Source organism: Stegodyphus dumicola, chromosome 5 (assembly GCF_044657685.1).
Source record: "Stegodyphus dumicola isolate Sdum_Otavi_A_Nest chromosome 5, ASM4465768v1".
NCBI classification, from domain to species: Eukaryota; Metazoa; Arthropoda; class Arachnida; order Araneae; family Eresidae; genus Stegodyphus; species Stegodyphus dumicola.
Genome location: NC_140772.1, coordinates 176607469 through 176631290, shown reverse-complemented (window position 1 = coordinate 176631290; position 23822 = coordinate 176607469). Strand labels below are relative to the sequence as shown.

Below are 23822 nucleotides of genomic sequence, written 5' to 3'. Positions count from 1 at the left end.
GCACAACTCTACCCCTTAATTGCTCGGAACAGTGTATTATCCGAGACAATAAGTTACTTATTTACAAGTCCATTCTCAGACTATTGTGTTATGCCAGTCCAGTTTGGGCATATACCAGAAAGACTTATAGGCAAAAACTGCAGGCGTGTCAGAATATTATTCTAAGGCAGATAACTAATGTAGATTGGTGCATAAGAAATAACAGGATCCATGAAGAACTTGGTATGGAGTTACTCGGATCTTATTACTTGAAACAAGCAAAAATGTTTCATGCAAGGCAACACCTCATTGACAACTCCAATGTTAAAATATGTACCTACGATTATAATGATTTACATAATATGGATAGGCCTCTGGCCCAATTAAATACTATGATAATGTAAACCCTACCTTTTTCTGCTGCTAAGTACCATCACTTTTGTGTACCCATGTAATATTCCTTTATCTTGTGTTTGTATATATGTAATTTAGTCTATTACCTAGAATTCATTTTGCTACTGTATATATTCTTTTTGTATTACTTTTTTAACATGGATTCAGGATGCTAATATTTGCATATCATATACTTACCTTTGTAACCAATCCCTTAACTTTCTGTACAGCAGTTGTACCAAGAAAATGACTTTCTTTAACGTTGGCTGTGGTACAACTGTCATACCAGCCATCCCCTCCCTATTTTAGAGAATCGCCTATCTGTAGATCTCTGAGTGGTCCATTGTCGCTGCTCAGAATAGCCACTGGCTACGCATTATTTCTCTCTTCTTATCAGTTTGGCTACATTTTGGCAAAAACCGCAGGTTTCATCTTGTACCAATATACTTGAAAATCAAATAGAGGTCATCTCTTTCTCAAACGTTACAACACTGTCTCATAATTTTAGTGCTATTTTTTTTTTAGTACTGACTTTTGCTATGATTAAAATGTTAACGATTTTGCACGCTGTTTAAGCTTACCAGATTTAATGCTTTTTAATCATAGCAAATAAGAATAGATTAATATTTTAGATTTAATGCCATTCTAGAAAATGTGTAAAACCACTTTTATCGTTTACTTCCTTTTTATACTTATGAATAAAGATTTTATTTTGACATTTTTTGGGGGGAAGTGCATAAAACCCTTAAGAACTGTTAACTCTTTCAAAGTGCTTCTATTATGTAGGCAATTTTGTCTGATTTATCAGGAGATAAATAAGAGACAATTGTATGCATAATAGTTTTTGTGATTTTCATTCATTTAATGATTGCTTTTAATGTTTCTCATTGATTGTAAATTAAATAAAATCAGTTTATCTTTAGACCCTCTTTTAGGATGAGATCTGCCAAAAAGTATTTAAACATCAGTTACATAGTATAAAATTTCGGCCAATTTTATTTGCTAAAATTCTTATACTCTTTAAGAGATAAAGGGAATTCAGACAAGATAATAAAAAAAATATCTTTAAAAAAGGTTGTTATTTTGTCTGTAATAAAGTGTATGTCAACTTACTATTAAATGTATGAGAATTAGGATTGGATTACGGAAAAGCACATGAACACTATCTGCTTAAGGGGATGCAGGCATTCGTGTAAACCTTTCTAAGAGAAAATTGCTCGCATTTACGTTCCTGGTGGAAACCTCCACATGTAATCAACCCATTCTTCGGTTTTGATTGGATTAATTTTGTTGCTTACTGAATTACATCAAAGCACATAACAATTACCTGTATAAGGGGAGGAATGCCTTCACGGAGGACTTTCTAAGGGAAGCTGGCTTTTACATTACACAAAAACCATAAATCCAACCCTTTAGCCGGGATTCAAACCCGAGCGAGCTACGAGTGTTCAGCCACCTTTACCGCTCTACTGATGGGCCCGTAAAAAAATTTATAAAGGAAAAGTATTGAAGTAACCGGTTTAATTTACTAACCTATATTTCTCAATCGACAGTACATAAATTACGCTTATGAGGGGATTATTTGTGAATAAATAAACTGTATTGCACTTTTCTCTACTATTTCGTATACTGGAATTATTGCATTTCAAAGTTATTTCTCATGAATTAATTTTGTTCCGTTCATAATTTTCACCATACTCAGATGACAATATCATGTCCATTAATAAAGTATTTTTTATACTAGGATACCGAAATATTGAAAATAATACATTGCTTCTCATTCTATGCAAAACAGATCATAAATTTTAATCTTGTTTTCAAAATACAAAGAAAAAATTCAGCATTTGTAATCCTTGTTCATAAAAGCTAAACATGGCTTAGTCAATCAAACAAAAGGGCAGTTGTTATGAGTATATTGTTACGTCATGCCTATCCGTAACTGATGCAAAATTGCTCTGTTTGATATGTTTCTCTGTTGATGGGATAATACTCCCATAATCTTATGACCAGATAAAGGTGATCATGCCAGTTAGGTTAAAAGGAGTAGGGAAGAATTTCACCTGTTTGGTTACTAGGTATAAAATATAAAAGTTCTGGTAAAGCAACGCTGCAATTTTTATATATGTGTTTTTTTTTTTTTTTTTTTTTTTTGTAGTAGTACTCCAAGTTACAACAGGTTTTTTTATATAGAATTCCCCCTCTCCTTAAACTTAGTATTAAAATATAAGCTTGTAGAATTTGCCAGCATTGGGAAAAACTTTGCTGAAGTTTTCTAAAGAGAACAATGAAGAAATCTGTTCCTCAAGAGCCACTGTTGCCAAGGGTTGCCAAAGGGAGCAATTAAGTTTATATGCAGCTTAATTTCCTTTTCGAGATTTTCATTGTCAGCTACGTAAGCATGTTTTTTAATCTTTTTATTAATTATTTAAACCGAATAAAATGTAAACTTTGTAGCATTTAATTTTTGTTTTAGCAGTGATGCAGCCTTAATATTGAAAATATTAATTACCATAATAATAAAATGACTTCTAAATTGAGAACAAAATAAGAAAATGTGCAACACTGGTTGAAATATGAGAATTCTCAAGTTTATAATGTTGGTTATTATAGGATGAATTCATGATTCTAAAAATTTAAGATCTTTCATGTTCTATCAGTGTTACTCATGTTTTAGTGAACTGTTATGATAAGAAAATAATAAATTTATAAAGTCATCTTAGTTCATGGTCTTTCTCAATGGTTTTTTATTAATAATGTAACTTTTAAATTTTTATTTACTTTGTTATATTGACATGTAAATGCCATTTGCTTGTGTAAACTATTATGAACATGTACCTATATCTAATCTTTGTATATCTTAACTGATTATTTGTGGTAATGTAATGTTTATAACAGCTTCCTCAAAATATTTATTTTAAAATCTTTAAATTACTTGTTTATCTTTAATAAAATATAAACTTTTAAATAATTCATAATTTCATTCTGATGGTGCTGAAAATATATTTATGTTAGGAAATTAAAAAATTTTGTACGTGTGTATCAATAAATATGTATAATTTTTACATCAGCTTTTCTTGCTAATATAGTATTAACTCTTGATTAAAAGAGTAGTACTGGAGATGATGGTTAACTTAAATTCATAATTAACCCAAGGACAGTTAAAAAAACAGCAAAGAGTAAAAACCCATATTATAATTAAAAGAAAATCGTAGTCAAATCCTACTATAGTGAATCCGATTTGTAACGAACTACTAAATATAACAAATGAACATTTTGGTTTCATCCAGTTCCCAATATACTTAATGTTACTATATATGCTGGAGCAAGTTTCCACCATATGCATAAAAATCAGCTGTAATGAACTTGTGGAAATCTTTAACAGATTTTTAGCCCAGAGGAGCGTTTGCCCAGAATGGCTATTAGTCTCGAAAAAGCATTTTGCGCTAAAATCACTCTAAAAGTCTGAATCAGTTTTCAAAATGTTGCCACCAAATATTATTGTAGTGTATTATATTTACAGAAATTAAATAATGAATGTATGTTTTTCACTTTGGGAAAAAATGATGGTGCCTAGAGCCATCAAATGTTGTAAACCATCAAATTACATAATTCTCCACCAGATCATGGATACCTGGAAGCACTAATTTTAAATTTCAAATTTATTTTATGATCTATTTCATATTTTGTAAAACTTGACGAATTTTGTATTAACAAACTCAACGATTTCAAAGCAAGCAATGGCAACCATGGAAAAAAGCATTTTTATCTCCAGCTCGCAAGACGGTCTGTCAGAAATGCTAATCTGCTATATTTAAATATTTTCTAATGTTACTGTTGAATTGAATTTTATCTGATTTCAAAGAACCTGATATTTAATAAATGAAGGTAACACGCAAAACATTTTTAAAATGCCCCTTTGGGGGTAATATAAAATCTGAAAGCTATCAGTTTTATTTTTTAATTTCTGGAACATTTAAATGAAAAATTATTAATCCTTAAAATTTTCTTGTTTAAACTACTAGAATAATGCCCTTTATTTTATTTTTACCAGAATAAATTTGCCTGCTCAGTATGGGGTAATTTAAGCTTTCATGGTGAACATGGTACAGGCTTTTGTCTGATGATGATGATAGAAACACACACAAACACACACATGGGTTTGCACATATATACACACATGAAAGTTTAATTCTCTACTTGATTGTTCCTGAACACAGCATTCCCCTGTTTCTATATAGCATTTGAATAGCTTTACCATATACTATGTATTTATTTATACATCATCTTTTGGTACTTTTCCCTGCATCATATCTTGTAGAATAAAGTTTTAAAGTTGTTAATTCTGCTGTGACCAAATGAAGAAACAGTCTGAATATTTTAGAAAGAGTTCTTCGTTTGTTCTTCACAAAAACTGATATCAAATATTTAGTCTCGTAGCATGTGCCACAAGGATAAGTTTAATAATTGTTTACATTTAATTTTCATTTTCTCTATTTGAGCAATTTTCTATTATTTTTTTAATTAATTGTCTGTCTATTGTACGTATACAAAAAGTTTGAATAAATGAATAATTTGAATGTGTTTTTTTTTTTTTTTTTTTTTTTTAACTAAAGACTAAAAAAAATACTTTGCAGTTGTGCTAAATCAAGTTACTGCAGAACCAGTGGGTGGTAAGAAAATTTTACTACGTACAAAGTGGGCAGTATAAAAAAATTGATTGTTCCTGCTCTAAACCAGGACTTTTATGCTAAGTAACATTTTTTATGAAAAAATATTAATGTATGAACCAAAAAAGAATGACAAAAATTAATAATTGCACATAGTAATTGTAATATATGTCTTTAAATTAAAGGTAACTAACTTCTTTTGGGAGATATTATTATGCTAATCATGCTGTACACGAGGAAGTCTTGATGTCCACATCAGATTCTTTGGTTTTGTTATCATATCGGATATAGCAAACTAAACATGCAGTTGTTATAGTAGGGTTTGACTGTAATGGCAATTCACCTGCATTGTTAAGCAATTTAATCTGGAAAACGAACTTATTTAGCTAAAAAATTAAATCTTTTTTACAAAATTAAAAGAGTAAAATGTAAGCAACAGAAGAATAAGCACTATTAGATAAAGAGAAACTAAGTTATTAAGAGCGCTAAAGAAGAGTATTTTCAAGACAACTTAAACAATGTCCTTGAGTTCAGACTATGTAAAAAAGGTGAACTTTTTTTTTTTTATTGTGCAGTATTTATATATTCCAGATTATATATAGTTAAACTGTGGATAAAAACAATTTCTGAATAATGTATCATCTATCTGTGCTATTAAACAAGGATTTTTTTTTTCCTTCTGTAAATAGACTTTTCATTGATAATTTGTGGCAGTATTTTTTTCATTCTATAATAAACTTTTTTTTAATTCTATTTTTATACTCAGGACCTTATTAATTGGAAGTTGAAAATTTAATTTTTTATCTTTACTGTTGTGTTTATTTTATCTAAATATGTTGTACATAAACTGAATTTTGGTCTCTCGAAGTTATCTGTGATTATTTTTTTATTGGTTCATAAAGAGTAATGTAAGAATAAATATCCGTAGGTTCTTATAATTTCTAAAATAATAATAAACTTTTTTCAGAAGATCTTTTATGTCTAAAGTATATGAAACAAAATATCTACCCATGCTATGTTTGTTGTCAGAGAAATTTATGTGTATGTATGTATATATATTCTGTCAAGTACATCATATTCCATTGACCTTTTTGATAACATACACAATAATAATTGTAATTAAATTTCGCTTATATTTCAATATATTGAATGCATATTTTCTTTTAGCTATGAAAACTAAAAAGTCCTCTTTAATTTGCATAATTATTTGATCTGAATAATTTAAATATGTAGCTTAGATGTTAATTATTTAATCTCATTTTATTAGTTTCAGGTTTTACTTTCTTCTTTAATTAAAAGCCTGTTCTGTTTAAAACTCTTTGTTGAAATACATGCAGATCTGAACAGTATTTTGTAATTATGAGAAAGTAATTATAAATTTTACAAAAGAAACCTCTAAAATTCACTTATTTTATGATATTTATAAGCATTTCAATGTGAAATATATAAGTGCACATACATGAGAAATTGTTGGTGTTTTTACATTTATTATGAAAGCATTGAAGAGTGGTGGAAGAGTGCATAATTTTATATTTTATTTTGATAAATTTTCACTGTTTGATGTTTTAAAAAATGTATGCTTATGATTAAAAAATAATTAAATGTTAAATTTCTTATGATAAAATGTAATTATATCAAAAGAAAAAAATGGAGCAGAAATAATTGAAGTATTGCTTTTTTACTGCACTATTTTCATGTAATGACAAATTCTTCATGCATGAACTTTAAAATATAAACTGTAGATTTATGTTATGAATTTTTTTTTGTATTTTAAGCAATATAGTAGGTCACGTTCTGCCAGAATAATTTTTTTATTAAATCTAAATGCTTTGCTTAGTTGAAGGTACATATTATGTAGATTATCCACATTTAGTATCATTTCTTCTTATTTAATAATTAATCTGTGTGTCTTCCATAATTGTTCATAATATTATTTTATTGGGAATTTTTGATAGTTTCTTGATTAAGTTACTTTTAATGTATTATTTTCAGGGCTGTTATATGATGTAATGCCATTTTAATTAAATTAGTCTGTAATTTTTTGCATTAATATTTTTTATTGTTTTGAAATTCTTCTTATATAAAGTTTTCCCTTCTTCTAGATTCATCTGCTACTGATTCTTTCCATACTGTGCATGAAACAAGATTTTTCTCATCAGTATCTCTACCATGTCGTTTACAAAAGTGTGAAATTGACCATTTAGGATTTACAGCTGAAAGTGGGGAGTATGCAATCAAATCCTGGACACAAAGAACTAAGTATAGGCAATTTGAAATGCACTGTCCTTCAATTTTTAGTGATAATTATTTGCAAGAACATATTAAATCTGATATAAAAAATAAGAAGTTTTATTGCAATGTATGTGGCATAAATTTCAAGAAGAGGTCAAGTTTGAAGGTTCATGCATTGAAGCACAGATTTACGGATATTTCACCTGCATGGATATTAAATTTTTTTGCTAGAGTAGGAACTTTATGCATGTAATATTTTTATTTCAAAATAATTTTTCAATTTTATGAATAAATGAGTAATTTTTACTAGTCATTTTTTATTGAGCAAGAATAAATTCATAGAGTATTGAAAGTTCAACGTTATTTGTTTATTGATTGGAAGAATGCTTTTATAATTATACAAAATAAAGGTAAATATTTTACTCATTTAAAAAATGCAAAAGAAAATGCTTTTTACATCTTTTCAACTCTGAACTAATTTTGTTAGTTATTCAAAATTCTTAAGCTATATTTCATTTCCTTCTGTTGACAATATGCATGACATATTGCATCAAAAGGAGTTGCAATTATAATGCTGTATTTTTTTCCAAATTGCATTGTATTACTTAAGCGTGTTTTGCTGTTTATTAATGTTAATTGTATTCTAGAGATACACTCCTCTGTTTTGGTTATTTTAATTTGCTACATCTGCCTCCAACATGAATAAGTATCATTTTAATTACAGATAATATTTTCAAGTGTAAAAGCATTAAAACGGAGAATTTAAGTATAATTTTTAATACATAATGGAAAATATTTTTGTAAATTTTAAATCAATTTTGCTTTTGCATTTTGTATTTTTATCATCATGCTTGAATGCATTTTTATTTGTGTATGATATGATATACAGATGATTTATTATGACTCAACATCGTAGGATTGACTGCTGTAAGCTTAACAAAGACTTTCTTAGATGGTGACTAATATTTACATCATTTATAGGAAGAAAACTGCTTATGTAGGTGATTCATTTTAACTGAGAATTGGATATCCTGACCCCTAATGTTTTGTATTACTTTTAAAAGTAAATCTATTTTACGTGCTTGTGAGTTAAATATATTGGATGACTCTATTTATCATCCCCATGTATAGTATTTTTTATGGGAACTGTTCATAATGTAAAGCCTAACTCCTATTTTTTTGTTATCCATTGTATGTATCCATATATATACAATACAAATTCCGAGATCCGAACCTTAAAGCCACCAACATTTTTTTTAATGCTTTTTGTATGCACATTTGATTTCCCCCCCCCTCGTAAGAAAATGTGGAGAATCCCAATTTTTAATTTCACTTGTCACTAAATAAAATACCTCGTTATTGAAGAAACAATCATTTTATCATAAATTTGTGTGATTAATAATTTGGCTCGGTAGCTTGGCATAAATCTCAAACCGAAACAGTCTTTTATATAGAAATATTGTTGATTTCACAACTACTAATATTTTAATCCCTGATGCCAACCTGGCGAATCATTATTTATTATATTTTGCTTTCATCACCGTATGTTTATCAACACATGACAACTTGAGTTATGACTATGCAACAATGACTAAAAATTTTTTTATATTAGTGATTGAATAACAAAGAATATGGAAACCTTTTATGTTGTGACATTCCGCTTGGTGATGATAACAGATTTAAGTTAACTGCTCTAAATATTGACGAGGAAAAATTTAACAAAAATTTCTTTCCATATGCTAAACATAGATTTTGTTAATCATACTCATAGGCCAAAGATTACATTTAGTGCTATTTGAATTAAGGGTAACTAATTTTTTATTCACTTAAACGCAGAACCGGTGCCAGAGCATGTATGGCAGAATTTAGAGAAAACAAAATTTTTGGAATATGGAGAAGCACTGAGTGACAAAATTAAGTGATGGTAAGATTTTTAGAATTTATGGAAAGCACTGGAACCCAAAATTGAGGGGCGGCAAAAATGTAGAACTTAGGGATGTGCTTGGTAACAGAATTTAATGGAACATTTTGTCTTTCGTTGACACTCTCATGCTACATAGCCAATAATGTATAGTGGACGCTGTTAAGCTAGGCTAAAATTATACTTTAAACCAAAGAATTTCAGTTAATAAAGCAGATTGCACTGTTCCATAACTTTCTTATTTGATCCTGCTTATTATTTTTTTAAGGCTGTTATAACTACAGCAATTTTATGAAAAATAAAGTTTGAACTTCCGATTATGTCAAAAAGAGTTTTAAGCTCTGGAGCTGCAACAGAATCTGCAAAGCAAAAGCATGTTTCAGTGTCCATTACATAAAAAGTGGAATTACTGCAAAAATCGGGTATAGGTGTATCCGTCTGAAAATTTTGCGATGAGTATGGCATTGAAAAGTCAACTGTATGTGACATAACAAAAAAAAAAAGGAACTTTATGAATTTTTGTGGATTCTGACACTCCACTCACAATGAATAACAGAAAAATTATTCACTATACTATAAGTGACAATCTTAACAAAATTATGATGGAATGGTCAGACGGAGAACGCGAGAATTTGCCATTGGCGGATTCATTGCTAATGGCTCAAGCCAAAATATTTCATGAAGAAATGAACTTAAAATCTGAGTGCATATATTCCATAGATTGGTTAACCAAATTTTAAAATCACTGTGATAAAATGCAATTAAAAATTTCAGGTGAAATAGCTTCAGCTGATACTGAAGCTGCTTAACTATTTGCAGAGGAATTCATTGAACTCATTAATAGTGAAATATTATCTCCAAGACAAATTTACAATGTTGATGAAACTGGTCTTTTCTGTCAATATGTACTGCAAAATACCTTAGCAACCTCTACAGAAAAGGCTCCCCAACTACTGGCGTCAAAGATTCCGAAGAACGACTAACAATGTTGCAGACTAGCATGCAGGAATGCACAAGTGCAAACTTTTCGTAATCTTAAAAAATACAGGACCTCAACCATTTAAAGCAGTAAAGATTTTCCCATTATATATCATGCAAATAAAAGACCATATATGACACAAGCATTAATGTATTATTGGTTTGAAAATCGTTTCATACCTGAAGCTCGGCAAAATTTGAATTTGGTTAATTTACCTCATGATGTCAAAATTGTCCTGATTGTAGATAACTGTGTGGCTCATATTTCTCTTAAAGTTTTAATAAAAGATAACGTATCCGTGTTATTCTTTCCTCCAAACTGTACGTCCATTATTCAGCCTGTGGATATCGAACAAGTGCATGTACTGAAATGCAAATATAAAGTAGCATTTTTAAATTCCATGTTAAATTTCTTGAATAATGGCAAGACTATTCAAGAATTTTTTAAATATTTTAGCATAAAACCTGGTGGGTGTATAGAGCATGGCAAGATCGTTGGAGGTGCTTTAAAAAATGCGTGGCATAATTTATGGCCAGCTATCATATTTCATGGTGAGGATGATGAAGATGATAGCCACAAATATGACGGCTTTCCGGTGTTGTAAACCACAGGTGAAATTTTCGAATTAATGGATTTTGTAAAGAAATGTTGAGAAGCGGTATTAAATGAAGATGATATAACAGAAGTTTTTCATTGTGATGACAATGCTCTGATCATCAATCAATTAACAGATGGCAAAATCAGTAGTACGGTTCTAGATCTAGAAAGTACCACTACTGATAGTGAAGAAAGTAATAAGAGAGGTTACTGAAAACAAAAAAAAATTCGATTGACAAGTTAGTCTGAATTCTCAACACAACTACAGAACTTGAACAGTGGAACTTTACAACTCAACAAGAAATTATATCTGTGTATAGGATTGAAGAGAAAGTATAAGCACAGAAAATGAAGCTTAAATGATTAATATTCAAAGAAATGTTTAACAAAGTAAACAAATAAATAATAAGCCCTTTTTTTTTTTTTTTTTTTTTTTTTTTTTTTTTGTAAATTTTGATACCCTTTAGATCATAAATGCTTCATTATTTCAGAAATCACAATTTCATATTTTTAATTTTTATAATTTCTACATGCCATCTTACTAGATTTAAATTGATAATCTAATATCCAGAAAAATCCAAAGTTCCGACTTGTCCAGATCTCAGACTTTATAATGCAATTAGTTTTGTTCAAAACTTATTTTCAAATTTAAAAGTTGATTAAGTATGTGATCTTATATTGGTTAATTCCCTTTAATATATCCCCAAAAAAGGCATCCGTGCCCAACACCGGCCAAGCGGTAAAGTCGTTGAACACTGGTACTTCCAACCTGGGTTCAGTTCCAGGTGAATTGGCTCGCTGCATGGCCGTTTTCATGGTTTTTCCCCTTAAGAGGTCTATAAGGAAGGCATCCCTCCCCCTTGGGCAGATAACCCTAGGTATGGTTTTGTGCTTTAGTAATCCAGTTATTTATTTGCCCTGCAATAGTAACCAAAAAAATTATTTTTCCCATGTTCATGCTGTGTTTATGTGAATTCTATTTCCCAGATGTCGTCATTATGTTTAATCATTTTAATACTATGGTGAAGTGCTGATTCATCTGTAAAGTAGAAAACACATCTGAGGAAATCTTTGATGGTCTGCATAGCTTTAGTTATGTGCAAAATTCTTGATGTAATAGCTTCATATGTAGTTAGTTGCTTTTTATAGTATATTCTTTATTGTTATGTCAATACTGCTAATTTTATAGCTGACCTGTCATACTGATTTTTTTAGGATTATCTGCTAAATCCATTTATTTAATCATCTGACATGGTTTTAATGAACACTTCCTACTAGGCTAGCATCTCATCATTCGAAACTGATAATACTGTCTATTAATATTGTTGTCAGATGGGGAATTCTCACATTCATGCCTGATTACCGACTGAACTAGATTACTTGTTATAATAATACTGTCTATTAATATTGTTGTCAGGTGGAGGAATTCTCACATTCACGCCCGATTGCCGACTGAACTAGATTACTTTTTATAAAACAGCGTGCAGAAAGCATTTTGTCTGGAAGTTGCCATTCTCAATACTATTGTTATCACTTAGGCTAAATAAACAGCTTCATAATTTTACCCATTAAAATGTAAGTTGAGGAAGTGTCCATTTGCTTACATGGTCATATAAACTAGCTATAGTTCTCAATATTCTTCTGTTTATACTTGGTGTATTAATGAATGTGTAATTTTTTTAATTCAGTAAAAAAATTTCTTTTCTCTAAATGTAGGTACCTGATTAATGCGTTAAATTTAAAAGGAACATTGCATACACCATTTATGTTATAAAGCTGAGGATTTTTAATAATTAATAATATTTGATTTTATTGAAATGGCTGAATAAAAAGCTTTGTGTATATGTGTATGCTTGTAGAATAGTCTTAAAAGAGTATAGTAGAATAGTTTAATATAATAGTTGAGAAATGTACTCAGATTTTTAAAAAAAGTGAAGTTCTGTGATGTGGCATTCAGTATTTTTATCTGTAAAACTTTACGTCTGCTTAGAGGTAATTCTTATTATTCTGTTTTAACATGTGAGAGTAAAGCTTTTTTTTTTTTTTTTTTTCCTACTTTTATCTTTTAATTTGGTAATATTTAAAGTCTGAGTTTGCCTAGGATGCGTAAAAGTTAATTTATATTTTTTAAACATTTTTACATTATCCTAAGGTGTAAAACCTTTTCGCTCAAAATTTTATGATAATTAATATTTACTTGTATTTTATTTTGTTCTCAATTTATAAATATTTCAAAATTATTACTGGAAAAGTTTGAATTTTCAGGAGTATGAGATCTGTTTATTGATTTTATTTATTAGCAGGACTGTTTCCGTCTCTTAAGCAAAGTCATAAAAACTGACTGGAAGCATTTTCCATGCACATTTAAATGCATCCAGACATACACAGCAAATGACAACAGTGCTATTTAGTTAAGGCTATGGAAGGAAAAGAATGCTACAAAAATGTTTACACTGAAATTTTGCAACAACTTGAGGTAGACCCGAATTTCTTTTGTAAAGTTATTATTTGTATGAATCTTTCCATATGTTTTTGAAAGAGTATAATAGTCAGTGCTCTTCAAAATTCCTAAATTGAAATCTGTACTTCGAACATATTAGGAGTCAGATAGAGAAAATTGAAAAATAACAAATGCCTTTAAACTCCTGCCAGAATTGATCAGCTGCTTGCCTTCAAGTGTAAAAAAGAAGATAAAATTGAAGCAGCTGAAGATTGTGAATTGGGTTACATCATTTCAAAATTATCTAAGCAGCCTAATTTCTTATCTTCAAATTTTATGTGTTTGTTTCTTGCTGTATAGTTTTGTTGTTTGAAATTCACAGCTTCATCCAGTGGTCTCAAACTTGCAGATCCTGAAGGAGTTTTACATGGCTGCAGACACATTTCTCCTAAATTAAATAACATCATTATGACATTAATTATTATAACCAGAATTTTGAAGAAAACATTTATAATGCTTTAGTCTAATTTTATATTATTTTCATTACAAATAAAAACAAATATAAAATAATGCTCCAGAAAATCTATAAATGGAATTAATTATTTCTGGTATGAAATAAGTTTTATTCAAAGATTTGATGGTACATATTTGATTAATCTTTTTTTGTATTTGTCAAAAGATGCATATACTCAGTTATAAATTTTTGCAATAAGAATAATTGCTTTGTTTGGGAGTATTTTTGTATGTGAACATTTTTTTCCTGTTGTTGAAAATTAATAAATCTTACAAAAGAACCTGATTAACAATGAGCATTTACAGTTATGATGACGATTCTTTCTAGTAATGTTTCTCTAAGGTTACAAATTTATCAAAATTGAAACACCATTCAGCTGAAAATTATAGTGAGAAATAAAAAAGCATATAATTATTTACATAAAAAAATTTACTTTGTTATATGCATCAAAGAAAAATTTTTTAAATAAAGAAATGACAATAGGATGCCATTATTTATTCTCAAGTTTTGTCCCATTGTAAAATACTTAAAATATGCTTAGAAGATATTTAATAGTTTATTTAACATATTAGTATTATTTGAAATAAATGTCTACTTGAAAATACTACTTAGAAGTCAAAATGTTTGAATTATAAAGTGTAACTAACAGAAATCTTTACAGATATTAACCTTTAGATTTCAGCTAGGAAACAAATATATAAAATTTTGTTTCTCTTTGCATCATTGTTATTATAGTTTATGTATATTTTGATAAATATTTAATAAGTTAAATTTTGTTAAATTCTGTTTTGTTTTTAAAAAAAATCGCCCCATCAACTACTCTCAGATCATGCATTTGGCCCATGTGCTATTTTAATCTGAGACAACTGACTTAGAGTAAACATACACAACGACATAAAGTCGTATTTGTTCTGCGAATCAAGTTCAGGGTATATATGGTCACAAATTATATATACTGGAAAAGGTACAGTTTTTGATGCAAAATATAAAGATCTGCCCCAATCAATTCAAGTTGTGATGTCACTTATCAGGCCTCTGCTAAAACAAAGATATTGTCTGATTACAGACAATTTTTATATGTCAACAGAATTGGCAGGCATGCTTTTAAAATTTGAAACAGACACTTATGGAACTGTAAAACTAAACCGAAAAAAAAATGCCTCGAGAATTGATAAAAAAGAGAATCTCAAAAGGTGAAAATGTTGCTTTTCATCGATGTAAAATTCTTGCCATGAAGTGGGAAGATAAAAAAGATGTTAGCATGCTATCTGCAGTCCATACAAATGACATGGTAGATGTACAGTGTCATAACAGAGTTGTCAAAAAACTTACAATTGTCACAGATTACAATATTACAATAAAAATATGTGGGCAATAGATATTGTAGACCAATATCTTTGAGATTACTCTATTGCTTTAAAAAGAGGAAAGAAGTATTATAAGAAAATAATTGTTCATTTGTTAGATCAAACTATTTTGAACTTTTAATCTTATTTTAAAAAAACAAGGTGGAAAAAAATCCCATTTGATGTTTCGTTTATCTTTAGTAGATGAACTTATTGAAATGTATCAGTCATCAGACATCATTCCAAAAAAAAAAAAGCCAGCCAAGCTTGGAGGATAACCGAAACTGCTTGATTTAAAGGCATTTTATAAGACAGGTAGCCCTAACTGACAAGAAACAGCAACCATCAAGAGAATGCAAAGTTTGTTGTTCCAGAAGAGATGAAAACAATGAGAGATGTAGGAAGGAAACTCGGTACTACTGTCCAGATTGTGATGTTGGTCTTTGCATCGCATGCTTTGAAATTTATCGCAGAAGAAAAAATTACTAATCTTTGTTTATATTATGCATAAGTGTAATAAAATTCTCTTTTAATGAGTAAAGCGCATATTTCTTAAATTTTCCTGGCTTACTGGAAAATCTACATTCAGTCGCAATAACCCTAAGTGCTGGCTTTTCCGGGAATTTTTTTTTTTTCCCCTTTATTTTAAGCTAAAAGAATTCCAAAATTTGAAGAAAAAAAGATGAATGCATATAATGTAGTATATACACTTATTTTTGTACAATTTTCTTCAATAAAAAATGGGCACTTTTGTAACCGCTTTCTTGAAAATCATGCAATAGTTGAGGGTTTAAATAACCCCAATAAAAAAATTTTAAATGTAATATTTGAGTAAAATTGTTTGTGAAGCCAATATTTGTATAGTAATGTGAATTTTTAATTCTATAACAGGTTTGGTACAATTATTTAATACAGTTCTTTAAATCACTAATCATTGTGTATACAAATTTTTGTCTACTGCAGTTTGTGCGGTGACAATATTCTTGTCATATGTTTTTAAAAAGGCCAACCAAGTAAAGCATGTTTCAGAATGTTGGTAAGTGATAGTTATCAGAAGCTGGAGCCTCCTAGTATGTATTTTAATAGTCAGTAAATCTTAATTTTTTATATTTTAATGTCTAAACAATTTAATTTAGGGTAATATTTATATACATTATGATGTATTAATTATATCTTAGTTTTAGAAATGGTCAAGTTCACTTTACCTGTATGCAGCTTAATTTAATGATTGTGAAAAAAGTATGATGAAGTAAATATATAAGTTTTGTGTTGTGTCATCCGGAAAGTTCTGAAAATTTTTATGATGAATATAAATGAAGCAGTACAAAAACATCAGAAAATTTCATTGAATCACATAAGCACCATTTTATTCTTTGACCTTTTTGCTTTCTCTGCAGCAGCTGGAAAATTCATTAAGTTTATTTGTAAAGAATTTATTGAAGTGCTGTTTGACAGTCTCTAAAAAAGGAACTCCTGGTCATTCAGAGAATTTGAAGTGACCTAAAGAGATGAAGATCCAAGGCACACTATTGAATAAGTCTCTGTGTGATACTCATCAAAATGTGGGGTCAAGCATTGTCATGGTTCAAGACATCTTGACTATTGCTCATTTCTGGGCACTTTGCTTAGATTTATGCTTTTAAAACTGTCATTTGGGAACAGTATTTTTCCAAAGGCAAAACTTCGTAATGTAAAATTCCTCTGTAGTCGTACCATATACAAAACATAACTTTTTTGGGATATAGCCTGCTTCTCAATTGTTACTAAAGGTAGTTCAGTTGGCTTAAAACATTTTTTTTTTGTAACATTATTATATAATATTTGCTTCTTATCTTCAGTAATGTTATTTCAAAAGTAGAGTTTTTTTTATTTCACTTAATGAAAAATCACATGCCAAAGTTTGAGAGAGCATATTTTGCTCTGGTAAAGTATGAGGTTCCCTACGATACAGCATCACAGCTTACATACTTATCTTCTTGAAATGATCATGCTGTACATCTTGCAATATATCTGTCTTATAGTTCGTAAACTGTATCAAGTGGATTTTCTGAAACAGCTTGTTTTAATTGGTCTGTGTTAACACTAAGGATGGTCATCCACAGTGGACATCATCTTCAAAACTGAAGTGTCCACGTTTTTAAGCTTCTCAAACCAACACCAAAATTTTCCTTCAGGAATAGCACAAATTTTACAATCACTCTGACAAGTATTTTTGTCTTTTTAGTAAAAGAGCATAACATGATAAACTTTTGAGTTCTCCAACCTTAACATTGTACTGAAAAAAAAAGATATGCCACAATACATACTAGAATTAGAAAATGTAAGCATAAAAAATCATATTTATCTACGAGGGCCATCCAGGAAGTAGATTACGTTTCCGTCTGTGTCCGCTAGGGGCGGGGCTAGCGCGGCCATCTTGGGGTCAGAGCGTTGCGCAGCTCAGTCTGCATCTAGCCGTGCTAGTGAGAGGTTCGTGCTGTGCTCCGTTCAGATACTGTGACGGTTTGAAATGTCTGCGTTAATTGAAAATCCCGCGAGCTGCGAGGTGCGCTCAGTAATAAGGTTTCTGACTGCAAAAAACTGTAAACCGATAGAAATCTATCGGCAGCTTTGTGAAGTGTATGGGGACAACATTATCACTGAAGGTGGAGTGCGTCAGTGGGTCGTAAGATTTCAAAATGGCCGAACCAATGTTCACGACGAAGATCGAAGTGGGAGACCCAGCACAGTGACCGCCGAACTTCTCGAAAAAGTCGATGCTAAAGTCCGTGAAAATCGAAATTTCACAATACCGGAACTTTCTTTGAGTTTTCCACAAATTTCGCGAAGTTTGTTGCACGAAATCATCAGCGAAAAGCTTGGTTACCAAAAGTTTTGTGCAAGATGGATTCCAAAAATCTTGACAGAGGACCACAAAAATCAGCGAATGGCTGCAGCGTTGAACTTTTTGGACGCTTACCATAAGGATGGTGACTCTTTACTCGATCGCATCGTTACTGGTGACGAAACATGGGTGAAACATGTGAACTGTGAAACGAAATTGCAATCAATGCAGTGGGGGCACACAAGTTCTCCCCAAAAACCCAAGAAATGCATGCAAACAATGTCGGCAAGGAAGATGATGGCGACTGTTTTTTGGGACAGAAAAGGTGTAATTTTTGTGGACTTCCTGGAAAGAGGCACTACAATAAACTCTCAAAGGTATTGCCAAACTCTCCAAAAACTCAGAAGAGCAATTGAAAACAAGCGCAGAGGAATGTTGAGCTCTAAGATCTTGTTGATTCACGACAACGCCCGGCCCCACACGGCAAATGTCACTCGTAAAGTTCTTGAATCTTTTAAGTGGGAGTTGTTTCCTCATCCGCCGTACAGTCCCGACCTGGCACCAAGCGACTTCCACCTATTCCCAGCAATGAAGAAGTGGCTGGCTATGCAGCGTTTTGATGACGACGCACAGCTGCAAGAAGAGGTAACGAAGTGGTTGAAGGCGCAGGCGGCCGAATTTTTCGACGAAGGAATTTCCAAGCTCGTACATCGCTACGATAAATGCCTTAATTTGTATGGTGACTATGTAGAAAAGTAGTATTTGAGTGTGGCTTTCATCTGTATATAATAAAATTTGTTTCCTGTACTTTGTTTATTTTTTTATTCCAAAACGTAATCTACTTTCTGGATAGCCCTCGTATATGCTTCAATCCTTCTGCAGAATGTGCACCAACAGCCGAGCGGTAAATGTAACATTTCACCAAACATTGGTAGTTCATCTTAAGTTTGATTCCAGGTGACAGGCTGGCTGCACGGCCATTTTCATGGTTTTCCTCATCTGTATACGAGCCAGTTTCCCATAGAAAGCCCTCTGCAAGGACATCCTTCTTCAAGGCAGATAGCCCTAGCATATTTTGCCATAATGAAATAAACCAAGCCTTCTGCAAAACTTTCTAGACTACCCAATATCTTCCTGAAAGAAAGAAACTTGGTTATAAACAGCATTAAAGAATGGTATTTGCATATGAGCCTTAAATAATGTCCTTGATTTAAAACTAATATAAAAAACTGGGAACTTTTATTGTATAATATTTATATATTCCAGGTTATGTACAGTTAAACTGTGAATATGTATGGATAAAAACATCATCTTCTGTCTTTGCTGTTATCCCAGGCATTTATTCCCTTTTACTGCTACTACTACTATTTGAAATTTTCTGTAAATAGGTATTTTTAATGATGGTTTGTGACAGTAATATTTCCTTCATTTTACAATATTTTTGGGGTGGTAGCTAAGCCCTAGTTAACTAACCTGCCTTCGGTTGATCATACATAATTTTGTTCTTTATTGTTGTGTTTATTTCTTCAAAATATGTTGCTATGTGTAGATTAAATTCTGATTTTTCTAAAAAGTGATCTTTTTTTTTTTTTTTTTTTTTTTTTTTTTTTTGGTTTGTTTGTACTTACAAGTAATTTAAGAATAAATGTAAAAAATATCTTTGGATTAAGCCTTGTTTTTAAAGGATGGTTGTGCAGATCTAAAATGATCTTCAAGGCCGAAATTTCTACATTTAAACTTCTCAAAGCAGTATTAAAATGGGTCATCAGTAACAGCATTTTGCTCATATACAGCACAAGCTGTCTGACATTTTTTTTTTTTTTTTTTTTTTTTTTTTTTTTTCCAAAATAAAAATGCATAATATGAAAATGAACTTTTGGATTTACCATCCTTAGCACTGTACTGAAAATAACATATATATATGCCATAATACATGCAAAAATTGTGCAGCATGAGCAGAAAAAAAAAAAAAAAATATTTACCCAGATGCTTCAATGAAGATCACTCATTATCAGCAGTAACAAAATAAGAAGAAAATGTGCCTCAGTTTTGAAGAGGGGGAGATTGGAAAATTTCTGGATGAACCAATATGTTATCCATCTTAGGAAATATTTGTACTGTTGACTGGGAATTTTGTGCTCGTTATTTGCTTAAGTCATCAGACTATTATTTAAATTTGTTCTGGTATTTGAACTCTGAGCTGCCATTACATGATATCCCAAATGGGCTCTCTCGGGGTAAGATCTGGTAAGTTAGGTAGTCAGGACATTAACTAAAATTCATCATTCTGAAAAAATGCAGAAATTCTAGTAAAAAAAAAAATTGTAAATACAAAAAATATACTGATTTTTATGCATTTAGAAGTAAGTATGGCTGCATGAAATAATAATTGTATTGGAAATTTAGTGGAGCCTGAAGAAGTTGTTCATTATGAGCTAATTTTGCTTTAGTGGAGTTTGAATAGTTCAGTAAATTTGCATTGTATTATTGAGGAATTATAAACAACTGTTTAATTGTAATGTATTATTATAACTCCTTATGAAAGCATCATTATTTTGTTTGCAGTTAAAGTGTAATACAGTCAAAAGTCGTTAATTCGGACACCCATAATCCAGAATGATCTATAATCCGGACCTCAAAGCTAAAAACTTTCTGCGCATGTGCCGCGTTGACACATGCACATAGGCATTTACGCGTGCGCGCAAGTGCAGAATACGTTTTCATGTGCATGTATAACGGACGGTATAAGCTAAAATTATACAATTATCTATTTCAGTTAATGTTGATGCTTGCGTTATTCCTTAATCTTCGAATTGGATGCAGCTTATTATTTTTTGCAGACTGTAAGAGCAATTTTATAAAAGTCTTTCGATTATGTCAATTTCCGATTCTGGAGCTCCCAAAGGATCTACAAAACGAAAGTATGTCTCAATGTACGTCAAACAAAAAGTGGAATTGCTGCAAAAAATGGATAAAGACATGAAGAAGGTGACAGAGAGGTTAGTGAAAACGAAAAAATTTCGATTGACAAGTTAGTCGATATTCTCGGCACAGCAATTACGGGACTTGAACAGCGGAGCTTTTTAACTGAACAAGAAATTATGTCTTTATAGAATTAAAGAGAAAGTATTATCACATAAAACGAAACAACTTACATTGAAAGAAATGTTTAATAAAGTAAACAAATAAATATTAAGGTTCTTTTTTTGTAAATTTTGATACCCTTTAGATCATAATTGTTCTTTATTTCCTAAAATACGGTTTCATATTTTTAATTTTAGAATTTGTGCATGCCATCTTACGAGATTTAAACTGATGATCTATAATCCGGAATCGCCGAAGTCCCGACGAGTCCGGATTAACGACTTTTGACTGTATTTTGCTAGGGCTATCATCTTAGAGTTAAAAATATTTCCATTTACTAGATGCATATTTATTTCTCATTATTTGAATGTGTAATGTGTTTGTTTCAGATTGTTAAAAATATTATGTTACACTTTCATATGGATAAATTTTCAGTCTATTCCTCATGTCCCCCCCTTAACTTTCAAGATATGTTTGTAAGTGACTAAATACTTTCATTTTCAGGTGTTTGGAATGAAAACTATGTAGCTCGAAAATCATCTTCATTTAAACGGTGTCAAAAAGATGTGAAGATTTTGAGATATGGCTGTACTCTTTGTTCATATAGCACTGATCGTCAGACTGATTTAAAGCGACATTCTGTAACGCATACAGAAGAAAGACAGTTTATGTGTTTCACATGTCAGAAAACATTCAAGCATAAACAAAGTTTGGTTAATCACTGTCGCCTCTCTGCACATATTCTATAAATTACTGACAAAGGTCTCATTATTCCATGGATAGTCATCCATGTTGTGTTTTTAATTTGTATATATATGATCAACCATTACATAGCTTTAGAAATAGTTGGTTCTTGTGTATTCTTTTCATTTTATACATATGTGTGTGTGATCTTTGCTTTATTTTGGCTTGAAATCACTAAATGTTTATATTTGTCTTAAATAATTTATGGTGCATGTTTCTTATTAACATGTATAGTGTATTAAGTTTCAAATGGTGTGAATATGGTGTAATAAAATTTTAAGTAGTTTTATGATTTATTAAGTAATATTGTAAGGTCTTTGCATGTGTCCTTTACAAATACTTGTGTCATTCTGCATGTTTAAGCTAGAGCTGTTAATAATTTTATCTCTGTAATGAATTTTTATATTGTAATTATAATGGATTTCACTTCTAAGAGTTTGTAATTATGCTATGTATACAATATTTAGTCACTTCAGATTTGGAGCCCTGCCCTGACTTTAAAATGAAAGAAACTCTTTAGCATGGCCTTGTGTATTTTTCTTTGAAATCAGTTTAGCTATTCAACAATAATTATATTTATAAATTTTTTCATTGCAATGTAGAATTAAATTTTATACTCTGATCTTTTATTGCCATATAATGATTTGAAAATGTTTATTAATAAGTTTTGTGTAAATGTTTGACTTTATGAACATAAAATTATGTGTTAAAATAGTTGTAAATTTATTAAAATTGTGTGTGTTTTGTTTTATAAATGCTGTCTAAATTTCTGTGTGTCAATAAAATGTTAAAGTACTTCATGTATTTTGTGACTAAATATTTTTTCATTTTTAATATTTACCTTAATGTAAATCAAAACCCTGTAATCTTTTAATTTTATTGAAATTTAAGTATACTGGAAATATCATACAGCTAGTGCCATAATGTCTTTATTATACTATCCTCTTATGATCAAAGTGTTTAAAGTAAGAATGTATTTTAATAGTTTGTATATGTAAGAAAGACAAATTTTCCCTAATTCTGCCTCAGAATAATTCTTTTGTTCATATGAAAATATTTTATAGCAGTAGTATAATTTTACTTTATATTATAGAAGTACAAAATGTTATTCTAAATTATGTAATATTATTATTGAAAATAGTCATATGACTTTAGTTTCGTAATATAAGTCAATAAATATAATTGTTTGTATTAAAATGTACTAACATGTACTTTTCCCCTAATATTGTAGATTTTTCAAATCAAGTAATATCTTTACAGGTACATTTCTGGGTTGTTATTGCACAATGTGTTGGAAACATTTTAATTCACGCTCATCATTAAAAAGGCATTTAAAGAGTCATCAAGGAAATCGATGTTATAAATGTCAAAGTTGTTCATATACTACAGTTTCTACTGCTCATTTAAAGAGACATTTTCTTACACATACTCAGCAACGGCCTTTCCATTGCACGACATGTGGAAAATCATTCAATCATAAAGATACATTAAAAAACCATATGTATACCCATACTGGAGAGAAACCTTTTAGTTGCAATGTTTGTTCATCAAAATTTATCCGTTACACTCATTTAAAGCAGCATAAATTGAAGCATGAATGGATTTGATGTTATTTTTTCTCTCTGACTTGGATGATTTTTAGAAGTAAAATTATATGCTATGTATGAATATATGTGTAATACTTTTGAAATTTTGCATTTGTTAACATTATCATATGTATTAGATTTCTAAACCTTTCTACGTTTTTTTTTTTTTTTTTTTTTTTTTTAATTTTCATATATTTAAAGACTCTGTTAAAATGATTTTTAAATTGTTGTTCAAATTTTTGAATTTGGTGTATATTTAGCTTTGGCTCAAATAAAAATTTTTTAAATGCTTTTTGTGAGATTAAAATATATATCATTTAATAATAAACATATGGTACTAAATTTTTTAATTAAATAAGTATATTATTTTAAATTGATAGAAATATGTAATATAAATTCTGGAATTAAGAATAATTAAATTTATAGTTTTAAGCCTACATTTTCAAATATCTACGTTTGTATGCTTACATATCTTTTTCTAACTTTATTCGTCATTGAAATAAAATAAGATTGTAA

The 23822-nt window shown here is 30.0% G+C and overlaps 1 protein-coding gene across 6 annotated transcripts in view; it reads left to right on the top strand.

Moving 5' to 3' along the window:
- The window catches only part of LOC118185625 (uncharacterized), a 36625-nt gene extending 13028 nt beyond the window's left edge, over positions 1-23597 (top strand). For 3 of the 6 annotated variants that reach the window (XR_015041352.1, XR_015041354.1, XR_015041355.1), the window contains exons 2-3: positions 7142-7681; positions 21481-23597. Coding sequence is in view for 1 of the 6 variants with exons in the window: in XM_085817421.1 (XP_085673547.1) it covers positions 7142-7503; positions 21481-21504 (386 nt within the window). In the remaining 5 variants the exon portion in view is untranslated. The remainder of the gene's footprint in view (positions 1-7141; positions 7682-21480) is intronic. The other 3 variants (XR_015041353.1, XM_085817421.1, XR_015041356.1) reach the window with 3 other exon arrangements.
- Positions 23598-23822: the final 225 nt, after the last annotated feature.